This window comes from Salmo salar, chromosome 05, assembly GCF_965601325.2.
Source record: "Salmo salar chromosome 05, fSalSal1, whole genome shotgun sequence".
In the NCBI taxonomy this organism is placed as follows: domain Eukaryota; kingdom Metazoa; phylum Chordata; class Actinopteri; order Salmoniformes; family Salmonidae; genus Salmo; species Salmo salar.
In genome coordinates, this window is record NC_138295.1 from 64,686,471 (window position 1) to 64,702,208 (window position 15,738).

At 46.1% G+C, this 15,738-nt stretch overlaps 1 protein-coding gene across 4 annotated transcripts in view; it reads right to left on the minus strand.

The window, feature by feature from the left end:
• Positions 1–35: 35 nt before the first annotated feature.
• ddr1 (discoidin domain receptor tyrosine kinase 1) overlaps positions 36–15,738 on the minus strand; it is a 67,675-nt gene continuing 51,972 nt past the window's right edge. For 2 of the 4 annotated variants that reach the window (XM_014200988.3, XM_014200986.3), the window contains exons 9-21: positions 14,675–14,924; positions 14,339–14,500; positions 12,234–12,287; positions 10,254–10,420; positions 9,812–10,043; positions 6,193–6,339; positions 5,748–5,901; positions 5,449–5,581; positions 4,981–5,108; positions 4,566–4,763; positions 4,084–4,351; positions 3,753–3,902; positions 36–3,637 (exon numbers count right to left, since the gene is read on the minus strand). In XM_014200988.3, coding sequence (XP_014056463.2) covers positions 3,497–3,637; positions 3,753–3,902; positions 4,084–4,351; positions 4,566–4,763; positions 4,981–5,108; positions 5,449–5,581; positions 5,748–5,901; positions 6,193–6,339; positions 9,812–10,043; positions 10,254–10,420; positions 12,234–12,287; positions 14,339–14,500; positions 14,675–14,924 — 2,184 coding nt within the window. In that variant the 3' untranslated portion in view covers positions 36–3,496. The remainder of the gene's footprint in view (positions 3,638–3,752; positions 3,903–4,083; positions 4,352–4,565; positions 4,764–4,980; positions 5,109–5,448; positions 5,582–5,747; positions 5,902–6,192; positions 6,340–9,811; positions 10,044–10,253; positions 10,421–12,233; positions 12,288–14,338; positions 14,501–14,674; positions 14,925–15,738) is intronic. The other 2 variants (XM_014200989.3, XM_014200987.3) reach the window with 2 other exon arrangements.

Consider the following 15,738-nt stretch of genomic DNA (forward strand, 5'->3'; position numbering starts at 1 on the left):
GTGTGTTTAATGACAAGTAAAACATTCTTCCTTGCTTTATTTGGAAAGGTTAACTTTATTAAAACTACAAAAATAGACAACCCAATGAATTACAATGGCATCAAGGTAATGTAGCAAGCTTTCTACAAAGGAACAAAAAGAAGAGACCAACTGTAACAAAGAAATTCCATATATTAGTCAACAAAATAAAAATTCTGTCCTTAGAATATGTACACATCAGGTTCATCTTCAAAGACAAAGGATGACATCATCACTGACAAGGAGATTCTAAGTACATATACAGGAAATATATATATACAAATATGGGTTTAGTTGGGCTACAGTGTATCAAAAAAGGTCAATCGAGACACATACTGTATTCGTATGGCACCACCATTCATACTCATTCAATCAGTAAACAAGGATTATTTGATAATCTTGATTAAGCCTGACACATTATACAGAACTACAATCAGTAAGGTAGAGTCCACCACGGGCAACTTATGTTGGGATAATGTAGATGAAAGGTTACTGACAAACTAAAAGGCTTTGGATACAGTTGTTAGTGAGTGTTAAATTTGTTGTGATTTTGACGTTTTAACCATTAAGGTCTGATCTTTTCCCTATTGCTGGGTATCTATGTAACACTGACAGTTTGGGGATGAGCATTTGGTGTACTCTGCCTTTCCTCATAATGCAGACAGAGGTTTTCCAAACCTTTATTTTCCTCCTTTAGAACACCTTTTATGAGGGGCGGTTCTATTTGAACAACAATCCACTGAAATGAATCATGAATGATAAACTTTAAGTAGATAAATCACAAGACACTGACCTGTTTTTCTGTTTAGAACTACATCTATTTTGACCAGCAATGCCATGTTGGACTGCTATGGGTTCTAACGCCAAGGGGATCCAGACTGTCTGTACGCTCCAACATACATACCAGTGTTGGGGGACCTACTCTGAAAGTGTTGTTAATTAGTTGTTAAACTACAAGTACTGTAACTATGCCCCAAGACTGGCCACAACTAGTATTCTAGTGCAGGTACTGGGGTGTGCGGCCAGAAACAGCCTTTAAAGTGCAGCTGGTAGTGTATTGGACATATACATGAACCTCCTTTCTCCATCTGGGTCACTGAGTCAGACCCAGCTCCGCTATCCATCGCTGGTAGAAAATCATCAATTCGCTCACCTCACTTACACATGAAAATGGTCATTTATATATATCAGCCCCCACTCCCCTCTAGTCGTCAATCCATCTGTCCATCCATGTTCCATCAGCTAGTCACCAAACAACTGTCAGTTTCACATGTGATGTCACAGCGCAGGCAGTGTTGTCTGTCTTTCAGTGTGTGTTGCTGTGGGCTGTACTTTTCCAGCTCCCATAAGGAAGGATGTCTCTCTTCTGTTAAGTTCAAGTCTCATTGGTTGTAGCCGTTCACAGTGCACCTCCCCTGCTGTACCTGTTCTCAGTCAGTGAGGCTCACGTCACGTGACACCAGTCAGTGAGGCTCACGTCACGTGACACCAGTCAGTGAGGCTCACGTCACGTGACACCAGTCAGTTCTCTCTGGCAATGGAGGTCCAAAGGGTTTCAGTTTGGAGGTCTGGTAGAGTAACAACCATATCTCTATGGTAACAACCACACACTTCCTGTCCTGGAAAGAGTCCTCGAGCCCAGATCAGTCCACATCAGTCCAGTATAACTCCATAGTTACAGCTCAGAGTGGATCAGATGTGAGACTGCAGAATGAAAGGCTTACGGAGTGGTGAGATACTGAGGTGGGTGGAGAGGGAGGCAGAATATAGTCATAATGCCAGCCTAGTCTGGGCTGAGCAGCTGACTGACAGTATTGTGTGTGTTACAGATTGCTGGTGGAACACCTGTTGCTGTGTCTGCTACTGGCCTGTGTATGAGATACCATCATTCTGCTTGCCAGACTTTAAAGCTCAGGCGTAACGGGTAGGCCAGAGGAATATAATGCAATATTCAGCCTCGTCTGGCTCCATGAGACCAGAGACCGAACCTTAGACTGGGGTCTGGGATGGAGGGTTTGGGTCTGGGAATAAGGGTCTGGGGTGGAGGGTTTGGGGCTGGGAATAAGGATCTGGGATGGAGGGTTTGGGGCTGGGAATAAGGGTCTGGGATGGAGGGTTTGGGGCTGGGAATAAGGGTCTGGGATGGAGGGTTTGGGGCTGGGAATAAGGATCTGGGGTGGAGGGTTTGGGGCTGGGAATAAGGGTCTGGGGTGGAGGGTTTAGGGCTGGGAATAAGGGTCTGGGATGGAGGGTTTGGGGCTGGGAATAAGGGTCTGGGATGGAGGGTTTGGGGCTGGGAATAAGGGTCTGGGGTGGAGGGTTTGGGGCTGGGAATAAGGGTCTGGGGTGGAGGGTTTGGGGCTGGGAATAAGGGTCTGGGATGGAGGGTTTGGGGCTGGGAATAAGGATCTAGGGTGGAGGGTTTAGGGCTGGGAATAAGGGTCTAGGGTGGAGGGTTTAGGGCTGGGAATAAGGGTCTGGGGTGGAGGGTTTGGGGCTGGGAATAAGGGTCTGGGGTGGAGGGTTTGGGGCTGGGAATAAGGGTCTGGGATGGAGGGTTTGGGGCTGGGAATAAGGGTCTGGGATGGAGGGTTTGGGGCTGGGAATAAGGGTCTGGGATGGAGGGTTTGGGGCTGGGAATAAGGGTCTGGGGTGGAGGGTTTAGGGCTGGGAATAAGGGTCTGGGATGGAGGGTTTGGGAATAAGGGTCTGGGAAGAACTGGGTTATATACTGAAAACTAGTGAAACATACTGGAGTTTACTGGGACATACTCGTTTTATATATAGTACTAAGACAGCAAACCTTGTGTGCAATTTCACCTCTGTGTGAAAAATGTGTGCGTACCGTTGTGAGATGGAGAAATGTTGACAGTATGAGAATATATATAGACCTTCACCAGTAACCCTAGCACATGATTTATACAATACCAAAAACATTAGCATGTCAAGTAATAAAATATCTATATAGGACGATGTGTTATTAACTTTATCCCAAAATGTTAATATGCTATTAAACTATGATCACATTTCAGAGTGTTAAAGTCTGACATTGATACATAATCAGATTGGTATTGTTGATATTCTTTGATAAAAGTTAATCAGCGTTACAAATTCGTCTGTCTCGTGGGAGTGAAAACCGAACCAGCGGTGTCTCAGCCCCATCCGCCCATCATAGAGAAATACAAAATATACAAGCAGGCACCCATCCCTCTACTGTACACCTCTCCCTCTACACCTCCACCACTTCTACACCCATCCCTCTACTGTACACCTCTCCCTCTACACCTCCACCACTTCTACACCCATCCCTCTACTGTACACCTCTCCCTCTCTACCTCCACCACTTCTACACACATCCCTCGCTCAAAGCACTCATCTCTATGATGAATGGGGGAATGAAGGTCGGAGTCGTCGTCGTCTCTCATCCCTCTCTCTCCATCTCACTCTTCCATTCCCCTCTCTCTCTCTCTCTCTCTCTCTACACCATGTTCATGGCATCCTCTGTGAGGAAGGAGTGAATGTGGGAAAATGAGGGGCGGAGCTTGCAGTCCCGGTTCCAGCAGCTCAGCATGAGGTCATAGAGACCCTGAGGACACACATCTGGTCTGCTCAGATACACCTGGGGGGGGAAAGATAGAAAGGGGGGGACAAAAGAGATGAGGGTTAAACATTCCATCTACACATTTAAATGTACTGCTACTGTACTGTATGAGCGTGTGTTTGAGTGTGTGTACCTGTCTTCCGTGGTCCCTGAAGAACTCTCCAGCATTGTCTATGACCTGTTCATCAGTCAGGTTGGAGTAGGGTTGCTCCTGACACACACTCAGCATCTCCCACAGAGTCACACCAAACGCCCACACGTCACTGGCTGTGGTGAACTTCCCCTGCAGAGACACACACTCTCTGTTAGTTACTGGTTAGTAACTTATTTACCACTGCTAACTTACTACTTGTCCCACCATTTTGTTTGTTTCTTTTGTAATGTCCTCATATCATCTCTCTTGTTTCCTTTATGCCTCTCTCTCCTTCCTCCCTGTCTCCCTGTCTCCCTGTGTGTCCTCTCACCATCAGGATACACTCCCAGGCCATCCATCGTATAGGCAGCACAGCCCGCCCCTGGATGCGGTAATAGTCTCCAGCATACAGGTTTCTGCTCATCCCAAAGTCGGCGATCTTGATGGGTCGCTCCCCGCCCCGGTCGCCCCCGCTCTCGCCCTTCTCACCCCCCACCAGGCAGTTTCTTGTGGCCAGGTCACGGTGCACGAAGTTCAGAGACGACAGAAACTTCATCCCTGAAGCTATCTGACTGGCCATGGCGATCAGAGCAGGGTAACTGGAGGGAGGGAGGCGGGATGTGTGGTGGAAGAAGAAGAGGAGAGATTAGAGGCAGAAATACAATATTTCAGATGCAGGTGGAAAGGTGTTTGTGTGTGTATATGGATCCGTCTTTCTGAAAATGTGAGTGTGCGGGGGGGACGGGTGTGTGTGTGTGTGTGTGTGTGTGTGTGTGTGTGTGTGTGTGTGTGTGTACTATGTGTGCGTATTACCTGATGGTGGGGGTGTTGTGTGTGGGTCCAGTCTTGTCCAGCAGGACTCTGTGTGAGAGGTACTGGTTGAGGTCTCCACTCTCCATGTACTCTGTGACCATACAGAGAGGATCGCTGCTCACACACACTCCCAACAGACGGATGATGTTGGGGTCCTTCAGACGAGACAGAATCTTCCCCTCCTTTAGGAAGTCATTCCTAGGAGGGAGAGAGAGAGAGAGGAGCGAGGGGTGGGGGGGTGGAGAGAGAGATCAACAATTGCAATGAGAAAAAGCTAAAAGAGAAGAGATGGAGCGAGAGAGACAGAGACTGAGAAAGAAAAACTAAACTTTAGGACCAAAATTAGATGTTCTTAATAGGTCTAGAAATGGTAATTGTTCGCTAAATGATTTAGATGAACTATCCTGAGACAGACCTGGCGTTCTTGGAGGCGTCAGGGCGCAGTATCTTAACAGCCACCAGCAGAGGGCGTCCTTTCCTCACGTTGAAAGGGAACTCCAGGTTAGGCAGGTCCTGAGGGCTCTCTATCTCACACAGGTGCACCTGAGGAAGGAACCAACAGGAGAAGTTACCTTCAGACAACCAACAACCACAACTAAAAGTCTCTCACATGATCAGAAAACCACCCCGCATCGCCACAAATGACTTCAATGATGCCAGTCTCAGACTAAAGAATGTAGTGAACGACAGAGCAGCGGAAGAATTTAGTGAGAGTTGTCAAGCTCCCACACACACACACACACACACACACACACACACACACACACACACACACACACACACACACACACACACACACACACACACACACACACCACACACACACACAGTATAGTTAAACACATCTACACACAAACACATGCACACACACAGGCGTACACACCTCTCCAAACTGTCCTTCTCCCAGTTTCTCCTTGAAGACCAGACAGTGTCGGGGCAGTTCAGGCAGGGGGGTGCAGTCTGCTGCAGTGGGGCTGGGGGAGGTCAGGGCTGGCACTGCATATGTGTTGTTACCACTGACGAGACAAATCAAAGTGCATTTCAAATCACAACACACTTTAGGGTAGAAACACGAAAAAGGCATTAAAAGAGATGAATAAAAGAACATAAAAACAAAGAAAGATCACTGATTCAAGTCCAAGTTAAAAAGGTGGGTTTTTAATGGTGATTTAACCCTCCTACCTGACGCCCTGCAGGCTAACGATGTCCGCCTCTGCATAGTGGGGCACGCTGGCGGGGAAGGGGGGAGACAGGGCCGGGTAAGGAGGAGCATCGGGGTACGGGGGAGGCTCCTCCTGGGTGGGGGGCAAGCCCTTCTCCAAGTCCATACCACAGGCTGGAGGGAGGGAGAGGAGGGAAGAGGTTGTGAAAGGAGGGATAGAGGAGTGGAGAGAGGCGTGCTCAGGCCTTTGTCATGAGCATTTTGAGACAAATGACTTTATTATGCTTAAAGCACTACACAAAATGGAGTGAATTGATGCAGTGAGTGACGGACAAACGGTTCATAATCAAACACATGCTCAGAGCCCCGATGTTACTCTGTTATTCTAGACAGTATGATTCCAGCTCCATGGAGCTCCAGGGAGGGGGTGAATCCTGGTACATCCCCCCAGTCAGAGGCTCTTACCCTGGGCCCCATTATTGAGGCTCTTCTCCTGAGGGTGAGAGGAGCTGGCCCTGGCCAATGGGACGGTTAGGGGCCACGAGGAGCCTGAGCCATGCTGCCTCTGATCTGACAGGAGGAGGTCATAGGCTGGGTTGTTTAACAGCAAGGCTGGGGGGACACATGGAGCACACACACACACACACACACACACACACACACACACACACACACACACACACACACACACACCACGCAAAACACAAAATAAGGCAAACATGCGATATACACGACAAGGCAAACAGCACAACACAGTACAGCACAACACAGCACAACAAAAACACAACACAAGTTAGCGAAACACACCAGTGACTATACAAGGGGAAGGATGCATTAAGTTGGGGAGAACAGAACAGGTCAGCAGAGCAAAGACCAGGCAAGGTTAACACAACTCAGACAATGAACAAATGTAACACCCACAGGAGTATAAAGTACATGTGGGAGGATAATATTTCTGTTATTCAGCATGATAACGTTTCTGTGATATTGTTATTCTTCTGTATAATATGTGACATTGTTCAAATCTCACACAGTGGATAGTAAAGACAGCATAGCGGCCGCCTGCAGCGCAGAGCAACTAGGAATGCTCTCTCTCACTCTTCCCTTCCTGTCAGTCAACAATAGGTCTCTTATGCCCTGTGTGTGTGTGTGTGTGTGTGTGTGTGTGTGTGTGTGTGTGTGTGTGTGTGTGTGTGTGTGTGTGTGTGTGTGTGTGTGTGTGTGTCCCCTATTTGCCAGTCTGTGTCTATCAGCAGGATCTGATGGTGTCATGTTAAGTTTTAGTGTTCGATCTGTTGTATCCTGTTGTGTGTTTACTGTACCACATCTCCTTTGTGTGTTTACTGTACCACGTCTCCTTCTCCTTTGTGTGTTTACTGTACCACATCTCCTTCTCCTTTGTGTGTTTACTGTACCACATCTCCTTCTCCTTTGTGTGTTTACTGTACCACATCTCCTTCTCCTTTGTGTGTTTACTGTACCACATCTCCTTCTCCTTTGTGTGTTTACTGTACCACATCTCCTTCTCCTTTGTGTGTTTACTGTACCACATCTCCTTCTCCTTTGTGTGTTTACTGTACCACATCTCCTTTGTGTGTTTACTGTACCACATCTCCTTTGTGTGTTTACTGTACCACATCTCCTTTGTGTGTTTACTGTACCACCATCTCCTTCTCCTTTGTGTGTTTACTGTACCACATCTCCATCTCCTTTGTGTGTTTACTGTACCACATCTCCTTTGTGTGTTTACTGTACCACATCTCCTTTGTGTGTTTACTGTAACACATCTCCTTTGTGTGTTTACTGTACCACATCTCCTTTGTGTGTTTACTGTAACACATCTCCTTTGTGTGTTTACTGTAACACATCTCCTTTGTGTGTTTACTGTACCACGTCTCCTCTTTTTCTAGCCAAATCAACTGGCTAATTGATATAGCAGTTGCTAGATTTGATTTTCTTTCTTCCAATAATACAGCACTTTCTCCAGTACCAGTTCAATGTATTTGTCTGTCTGTCTGTCTGTCTGTCTGTCTGTCTGTCTGTCTGTCTGTCTGTCTGTCTGTCTGGATACCCGTCTGTCTGGATACCCGTCTGTCTGGATACCCGTCTGTCTGGATACCCGTCTGTCTGGATACCCGTCTGTCTGGATACCCGTCTGTCTGGATACCCGTCTGTCTGTCTGTCTGTCTGTCTGTCTGTCTGTCTGTCTGTCTGTCTGTCTGTCTGGATACCCGTCCGTCTGTCTGTCTGGATACCCGTCCGTCTGTCTGTCTGGATACCCGTCCGTCTGTCTGTCTGGATACCCGTCCGTCTGTCTGTCTGGATACCCATCCGTCTGTCTGTCTGGATACCCGTCCGTCTGTCTGTCTGGATACCCGTCCGTCTGTCTGTCTGGATACCCGTCCGTCTGTCTGTCTGGATACCCGTCCGTCTGTCTGTCTGGATACCCGTCCATCTGTCTGTCTGTCTGTCTGTCTGTCTGTCTGTCTGTCTGTCTGTCTGTCTGTCTGTCTGTCTGTCTGTCTGTCTGTCTGTCTGTCTGTTTGGATACCCGTCTGTCTGTCTGTCTGTCTGTTTGGATACCCGTCTGTCTGTCTGTTTGTCTGTTTGGATACCCGTCTGTCTGTTTGTTTGTCTGTTTGGATACCCGTCTGTCTGTCTGTCTGTCTGTCTGTCTGGATACCCATCTGTCTGTCTGTCTGGATACCCGTCTGTCTGGATACCCATCTGTCTAGATACCCATCTGTCTGTCTGTCTGGATACCCATCTGTCTATCCATCTGTCTGTCTGGATACCCATCTGTCTGTCTGTCTGTCTGTCTGTCTGTCTGCCTGTCTGTCTGTCTGTCTGTCTGTTTGTCTGGATATCCATCTGTCTATCTATCTGGATATCCATCTGTCTATCTATCTGGATATCCATATGTCTGTCTGTCTGGATATCTATCTATCTGTCTGTCTGGATATCCATCTGTCTGTCTATCTATCTGGATATCATCTATCTGTCTGTCTGGATATCTATCCATCTGTCTGTCTGGATATCTATCCATCTGTCTGTCTGGATATCTATCCATCTGTCTGTCTGGATATCTATCCATCTGTCTGGATATCTGTCTGGAATCTATCTGGATATCCATATGTCTGTCTGTCTGGATATCTATCCATCTGTCTGGATATCTGTCTGGAATCTATCTGGATATCCATATGTCTGTCTGTCTGGATATCCATCCGTCTGTCTATCTATCTGGATATCCATCCGTCTGTCTATCTATCTGGATATCTATCCATCTGTCTGTCTGGATATCTATCCATCTGTCTGTCTGGATATCTATCCATCCATCTGTCTGTCTGGATATCTATCCATCTGTCTGTCTGGATATCTATCCATCTGTCTGTCTGGATATCTATCCATCTGTCTGGAATCTATCTGGATATCCATATGTCTGTCTGTCTGGATATCTATCTATCTGTCTGTCTGGATATCTATCCATCATCTGTCTGTCTGGATATCTATCCATCTGTCTGTCTGGATATCTATCTATCTGTCTGTCTGGATATTTATCTATCCGTCTGTCTGGATATCTATCTATCCATCTGTCTGGATATCTGGATATCTATCCATCTGTCTGGATATCTGGATATCTATCCATCTGTCTGGATATCTGGATATCTATGCATCTGTCTGGATATCTATCCATCTGTCTGGATATCTATCCATCTGTCTGGATATCTGGATATCTATCCATCTGTCTGGATATCTATCTATCTATCTATCTGTCTGGATATCTATCGATCGATCTATCTGTCTGGATATCTATCTATCTATCCATCCATCTATCTATCTATCTGTCTGGATATCTATCTATCTATCTATCTATCTATCTATCTATCTATCTATCTATCTATCTATCTATCTGTCTATCTGTCTATCCGTCTATCCGTCTATCCGTCTATCCGTCTGTCCGCCTGTCCGCCTGTCCGCCTGCCCGCCTGCCCGCCTGCCTGTCTGTCTGTGTGTGTCTTTCTAACTATGTGTCAAACTGACACTCTCTCAGTGTGTTTGCGGTCTTACTGCGACCATGTCTTACCGGTGCTGTCTCGTCCGGTGCTGTCTCGTCCAGTGTGGTCTCGTGGTCGGAGCAGTGCGCTGGGCTCCTGGTACTCTCCCTCTCCGTCGCAGCGCTCCCTGTCCCTGTCGTCAGGGAATGTGTGTATACGCTGGTAGCGGCTGGAGTAGCTGTGTGTGTTGTTGATCACCACGTTGTCCGAGGGGACGGACAGATGGACACGCAACTCGTCACTGGACAGACTGCCCTGGGCCTGGAGAGGACAAGGAGAGGGTTAGCAAAACACACACACACGTAAGCCAGCGCATGCATACGCGACACACACACACACACACACACACACACATACATTCTCACACGTTACTGGACAGACTACATTACTACTAAGTAAGAATGTAAAGATACGTGAGACAGATAGTGGTAGCCATTTTGAAAGTCATGCTGAAAGCCTTTCCTCCTTCACCTTGCCCAGTATCTTCTTCCAGTATTGCCTCCACAGAATGACAGCGATCACAGTCAATAGCAGCAGGATGATGCCCACCAGGCAGCCAATCAGGATGGCTGTGTTGCTGCTGTCGTCCTTGGCGACAGGAAGGCCCGCCCTCGGGCTCACAGCAACGAAGTCGGCCCCTGAGAAGAACATAAACGTAATGAAGTGCATGTGTGTGTTTGCGACAGTATACAGCTCTGGAAAAAATGAAGAGACCACTGCAAAATGATCAGTTTCTCTGGTTTTACTATTTATAGGTAAGTGTTTGGGTAAAATGAACATTTTAGATTTATTCTATAATCTACTGACAACATTTCTCCCAAATTCCAAATAAAAATATTGTCATTTAGAGCATTTATTTGCAGAAAACGACCTGGTCAAAATAACAAAAAGATGCAGAGGTTTTCAATGGGGTTGAGGTCTGGAGATTGGGCTGGTCATGACAGGGTCTTGATCTGGTGGTCCTCCATACACACCTTGATTGGCCTGGCTGTGTGGCATAGAGCATTGTCCTGCTGGAAAAACCAATCCTCAGAGTTGGGGAACATTGTCAGAGCAGAAGGAAGCTAGTTTTCTTCCAGGACAACCTTGTACGTGACTGATTCATGCGTCCTTCACAAAGACAAATCTGCCAGATTCCAGCCTTGCTGAAGCAACCCCAGATCATCACCGATCCTCCACCAGGTCTCACAGTGGGTGGAGACACTGTGGCTTATAGGCCTCTCCAGGTCTCACACCCACTGTGAAACTTGGTGGAAGATCTGACAACACTGCATATTTTTGTTATTTTGACCAGTTGTCATTTTCTGCAAATAAATGTCCTAAATGACAATATTTTTATTTGGAATTTGGGAGAAATGTTGTCAGTAGTTTATAGAATAAATCTAAAATGTTAATTTTACCCAAACACTTACCTATAAATAGTAAAACCAGAGAAACTGATCATTTTACAGTGCTCTCTTAATTCTTTCCAAAGCCATGTGTGGTACGTGAGAGAGTCAGTATTTCATCAGTAAATGTGTAAGTGTTAATGTGCTTTGCAGTCTGTGTATTAACACGGTCTACATAGTCAGAGAGGGAACTGCTGAGAACGCATCTGTCTGTCACACCCAAATACTTTCATCAAGCTCACTGACTGTCTGGGTGTGTGTGTGTGTGTGTGTGTGTGTGTGTGTGTGTGTGTGTGTGTGTGTGTGTGTGTGTGTGTGTGTGTGTGTGTGTGTGTGTGCGTGTGTGCGTGTGTGCGTGTGTGTGTGTGTGTGTGTGTGTGTGTGTGTGTGTGTGTGTGTGTGTGTGTGCGTGCGTGCGTATGCCGGGGAGGTCTGTGAAAGCCTCAGGGCTGGTCTTGGGGACAGAATGTTTTAGTTGTGTTTTCTGTTCCAGATGACCTTGCATGAGAGCAGCAGCTCTGATTATATAGGAAATAGAATGCACACAGTTTATGAGTTCAGCTCAAACATGCAAAACAGTGTTGTAAAGTGAGATCTCTCTCTCGGCATGCGCACATACTCAAACAAACACATCCATAGCCACACAACCATAGCCGTTAAGACAGACATAGCACTACACACCCACCACAGTGGAACCCACTGCCGCCCTCTAAAAAGACCTGTAATTGTCTGGTGTTCCATGATCTGATGTTCCTTAGTTCCACAGTGGTTCCGTTGGTTCCGTCAACATGCAGTTAGGGAGATCACAGGAAGGAAGCAGTGGCGTTGTTGTATGTGAATATGATGAGGTACCACAAAGCAACATGCTGTGTTAGTGTGTTACACTCTTTGGCCCAGAGTCAAAACATTAACTCTACCGCTCCATCCTTCCCTCCTGCCCTTCATCCCTCTTTTCTCTCCTTCTGAACCCCTCATGGTCTCAGGACAGCTCTAAGCTGTGTTAAACAGACCAGTTATCAGGGGAAATGTCCTTTCCCTCTTTCCACCCCTCTCTCTCTCTCACCTGACAGTGTGCTGTTACCCGTGCTGTCCATCATGGGGTTGGTGGTGGGGGGTTCTGGAGGAACGAGGGATGGAAGGAGTGATAAGACAGAGGAGAAGAGTGTACTGAAAAGGTACTGAAAAGCATGAGAGTGATGATATGTAGCATATGAGATGTCCAACTCCACGTGGACAACAAAGATGTATTATTCTGTAGACGACCATGTTGCCAGACAAAGCTGCACAAAGCTGCAGTGTAGACGGCTGTTGTGTGAGGTTGGACTGAGGACAGGGGCTTTAACAGCATGATGGACAGAGGAGGAGGCGGCTCACACATGGCTCCTTTCTACCTTGATATCCAGCACTGGGTGGTGTGGTTACTTCTTATACCCTGTCCTTTTGTCATTGCATGTTTTTGGAACTGCTTTAACCTGTTAGGGCTAGGGGGCAGTATTTGCACGGCTGGATAAAAAAATGTACCCGATTTAATCTGGTTACTAATCCTACCCAGTAACTAGAATATGCATATACTTATTATATATGGATAGAAAACACCCTAAAGTTTATAAAACTGTTTGAATGGTGTCTGTGAGTATAACAGAACTCATTTGGCAGGCAAAACCCTGAGACATTTTCTGACAGGAAGTGGATACCTGATGTGTTGTATTACCTTTAAACCTATGCCATTGAAAAACACAGGGGCTGAGGAATATTTTGGCACTTCCTATTGCTTCCACTAGATGTCACCAGCCTTTACAAAGTGTTTTGAGTCTTCTGGAGGGAGATCTGACCGAACAAGAGCCATGGAACGATGATGGCCCATTAGACACCTGGCGCGCGAGTTCATGTTGGGTACCCTCGTTCCAATACGTTATAAAAGAGAATGCATTCGTCCACCTTGAATATTATTCATGTTCTGGTTAAAAAAGGCCCTAATGATTTATGCTATACAACGTTTGACATGTTTGAACGAACGTAAATATATTTTTTCCCCTCGTTCATGAAGTGAAGTCCGGCGGGCTTAGATCATGTGCTAACAAGACGGAGATTTTTGGACATAAATGATGAGCTTTTTTGAACAAAACTACATTCGTTATGGACCTGTGATACCTGGAAGTGACATCTGATGAAGAGAATCAAAGGTAATGGATTATTTACATAGTATTTTCGATTTTAGATCTCCCCAACATGACGGCTAGTCTGTATCGCAACGCGTATTTTTCTGGGCGCAGTGCTCAGATTATTGCAAAGTGTGATTTCCCAGTAAGGTTATTTTTAAATCTGGCAAGTTGATTGCGTTCAAGAGATGTAAATCTATAATTCTTTAAATGACAATATAATATTTTACCAATGTTTTCTAATTTTAATTATTTAATTTGTGGTGCTGACTTGACTGCCGGTTATTGGAGGGAAACGATTTCCTCAACATCAATGCCATAGTAAAACGCTGTTTTTGGATATAAATATGAACTTGATAGAACTAAAAATGCATGCATTGTCTAACATAATGTCCTAGGAGTGTCATCTGATGGAGATTGTAAAAGGTTAGTGCATCATTTTAGCTGGTTTTATGGTTTTGGTGACCCTGTCTTTGAATTGACAAAACATTACACACAACTCTTGTAAATGTACTGTCCTAACATACTCTAAATTTATGCTTTCGCCGTAAAACCTTTTTGAAATCGTAAAACGTGGTTAGATTAAGGAGATGTTTATCTTTCAAAGGGTGTAAAATAGTTGTATGTTTGAAAAATTTGAATTTTGACATTTATTTGGATTCAAATTTGCCGCTCTTGAAATGCACCTGCTGTTGATGGAGTGCACCACGGGTGGGACGCTTGCGTCCCACCTAGCCCATAGAGGTTAAACACACGACTTAGAACACTGCATGCCCACACTCATCACAACTGGTGGGTCGAGGGGCAAGAGGGAGAGGGAGAAGGAGAGGAGAGAGGAGGAGAAAGGGGAGAGGAGAGAGGGGAATGGAATAGTAATGGAGGAGGGGTGAAAATGGGGAAGGTGGGAAGGAAGGGGAAAGGATGAGGGATGAGAGGAGAGTGGGACGAAAGGGGGATGAATGGAATAGAGGGGGATGAGACGAACCGGGATGAGAGAGAGGCGACTCACCTGAGGGAACGCTAGTGAAGTTGGAGGAGTTGTGGTTGAGGGCGGGGCTGACGGAGGAGGGGAAGACAGGAGGAGGAGGAGTAGCGGAGGAGACCGGAGGAGCAGGAAGAGCAGGAAGAGCAGAGCCCGTGTCCACGGGGTCGACACCCTCCCCATACGGCTCTGAGAGAGAGATGGGGATAAACAAGAATAGGATGATCAACTTCCTAAGACAATCAGAGATAACCATGAATCCCACAGAGTAGAAGGGGAGAGAGAGACTGAGAATCAGAGAGAAAAGGAGAGAAGAGGAGTGAGAATGAAAGGCAGTGAAAGAGAGCAATACCCTGAACGTACCAGAGTAGAAGGAGATCTCAGAGATGAGCATCCATCGGTCTGCGAAGGCAAACTGGCAGCGTAAGATCTGGGCGGGGCGACCCCCCAGGGGCAGGGAGATGGGGCGTGAGGAGGGGTCCTTCAGGTCCTCCAGGGGTACAGCCAGAGAGAGGGGGGGCGAGGACCAGGGGAGTAACAGGCCAGGTTTAAACTGACACTCTACCTTACTGAAGACCCTCACACCCTGGGTGTGGCGGTTATTACTGTGGACCTGGATGGGGGAGGGGGAGGGAAGAGAGAGGGGGAGAGGGGAGGAGGAAGAGAAAGGAAGGGGAGAAAGTTAATAAGATAATGAACATATTTATAACAATGAGAAGGGTTTATCAAGAAAAACTTCCAGAAGGACTAATTCAAGGCAGAAAGGAGTTGGAGAAAGCAACAAAAAAGGCAGAGATGTATTTATTTTAGCTCACTTTAATCCATTGTAAAGGATGCAAACAGGTCACTGATGTTTCAACGTCAAGCTGACGTCTTCCTCCGAGTGACCTGACCATTGCACCTACCTCCTATTTATAGCCTAGTGGCCCATTGAGACACAACAATATACCAAGATTATCATAATAATATATTTCAAGGTAAATGGCAAATTATAGCACAAAATAATACTAATAATGAGATAAATAATGTGTCTCGTTAGTCAATAGGCCATGTCAAAATATACAGTTGAAGTCGGAAGTTCACATACACTTAGGTTGGAGTCATTAAAACTCATTTTTCAACCACTCCACAAATTTGTTGTTAAAACTTCTTAAGGCTAGGGGGCAGTATTCGCAAGTTCGGATGACTGACGTGCCCAAAGTAAACTGCCTGTTACTCATGCCCAGAAGCTAGGAAATGCATCTAATTGGTAGCATTGGATAGAAAACAGAACTGATATGGCAGGCGAAAACCCGAGGAGAATCCATCCAGATTCAATTTTTTTTTTTTTTTTGAGGTCACCACCCATTGAAATGCTTGTCATTGGGATATTCAAAGAAAATCCTCCCAGATTGCAGTTCCTATGGCTTCCACTAGATGTCAACAGT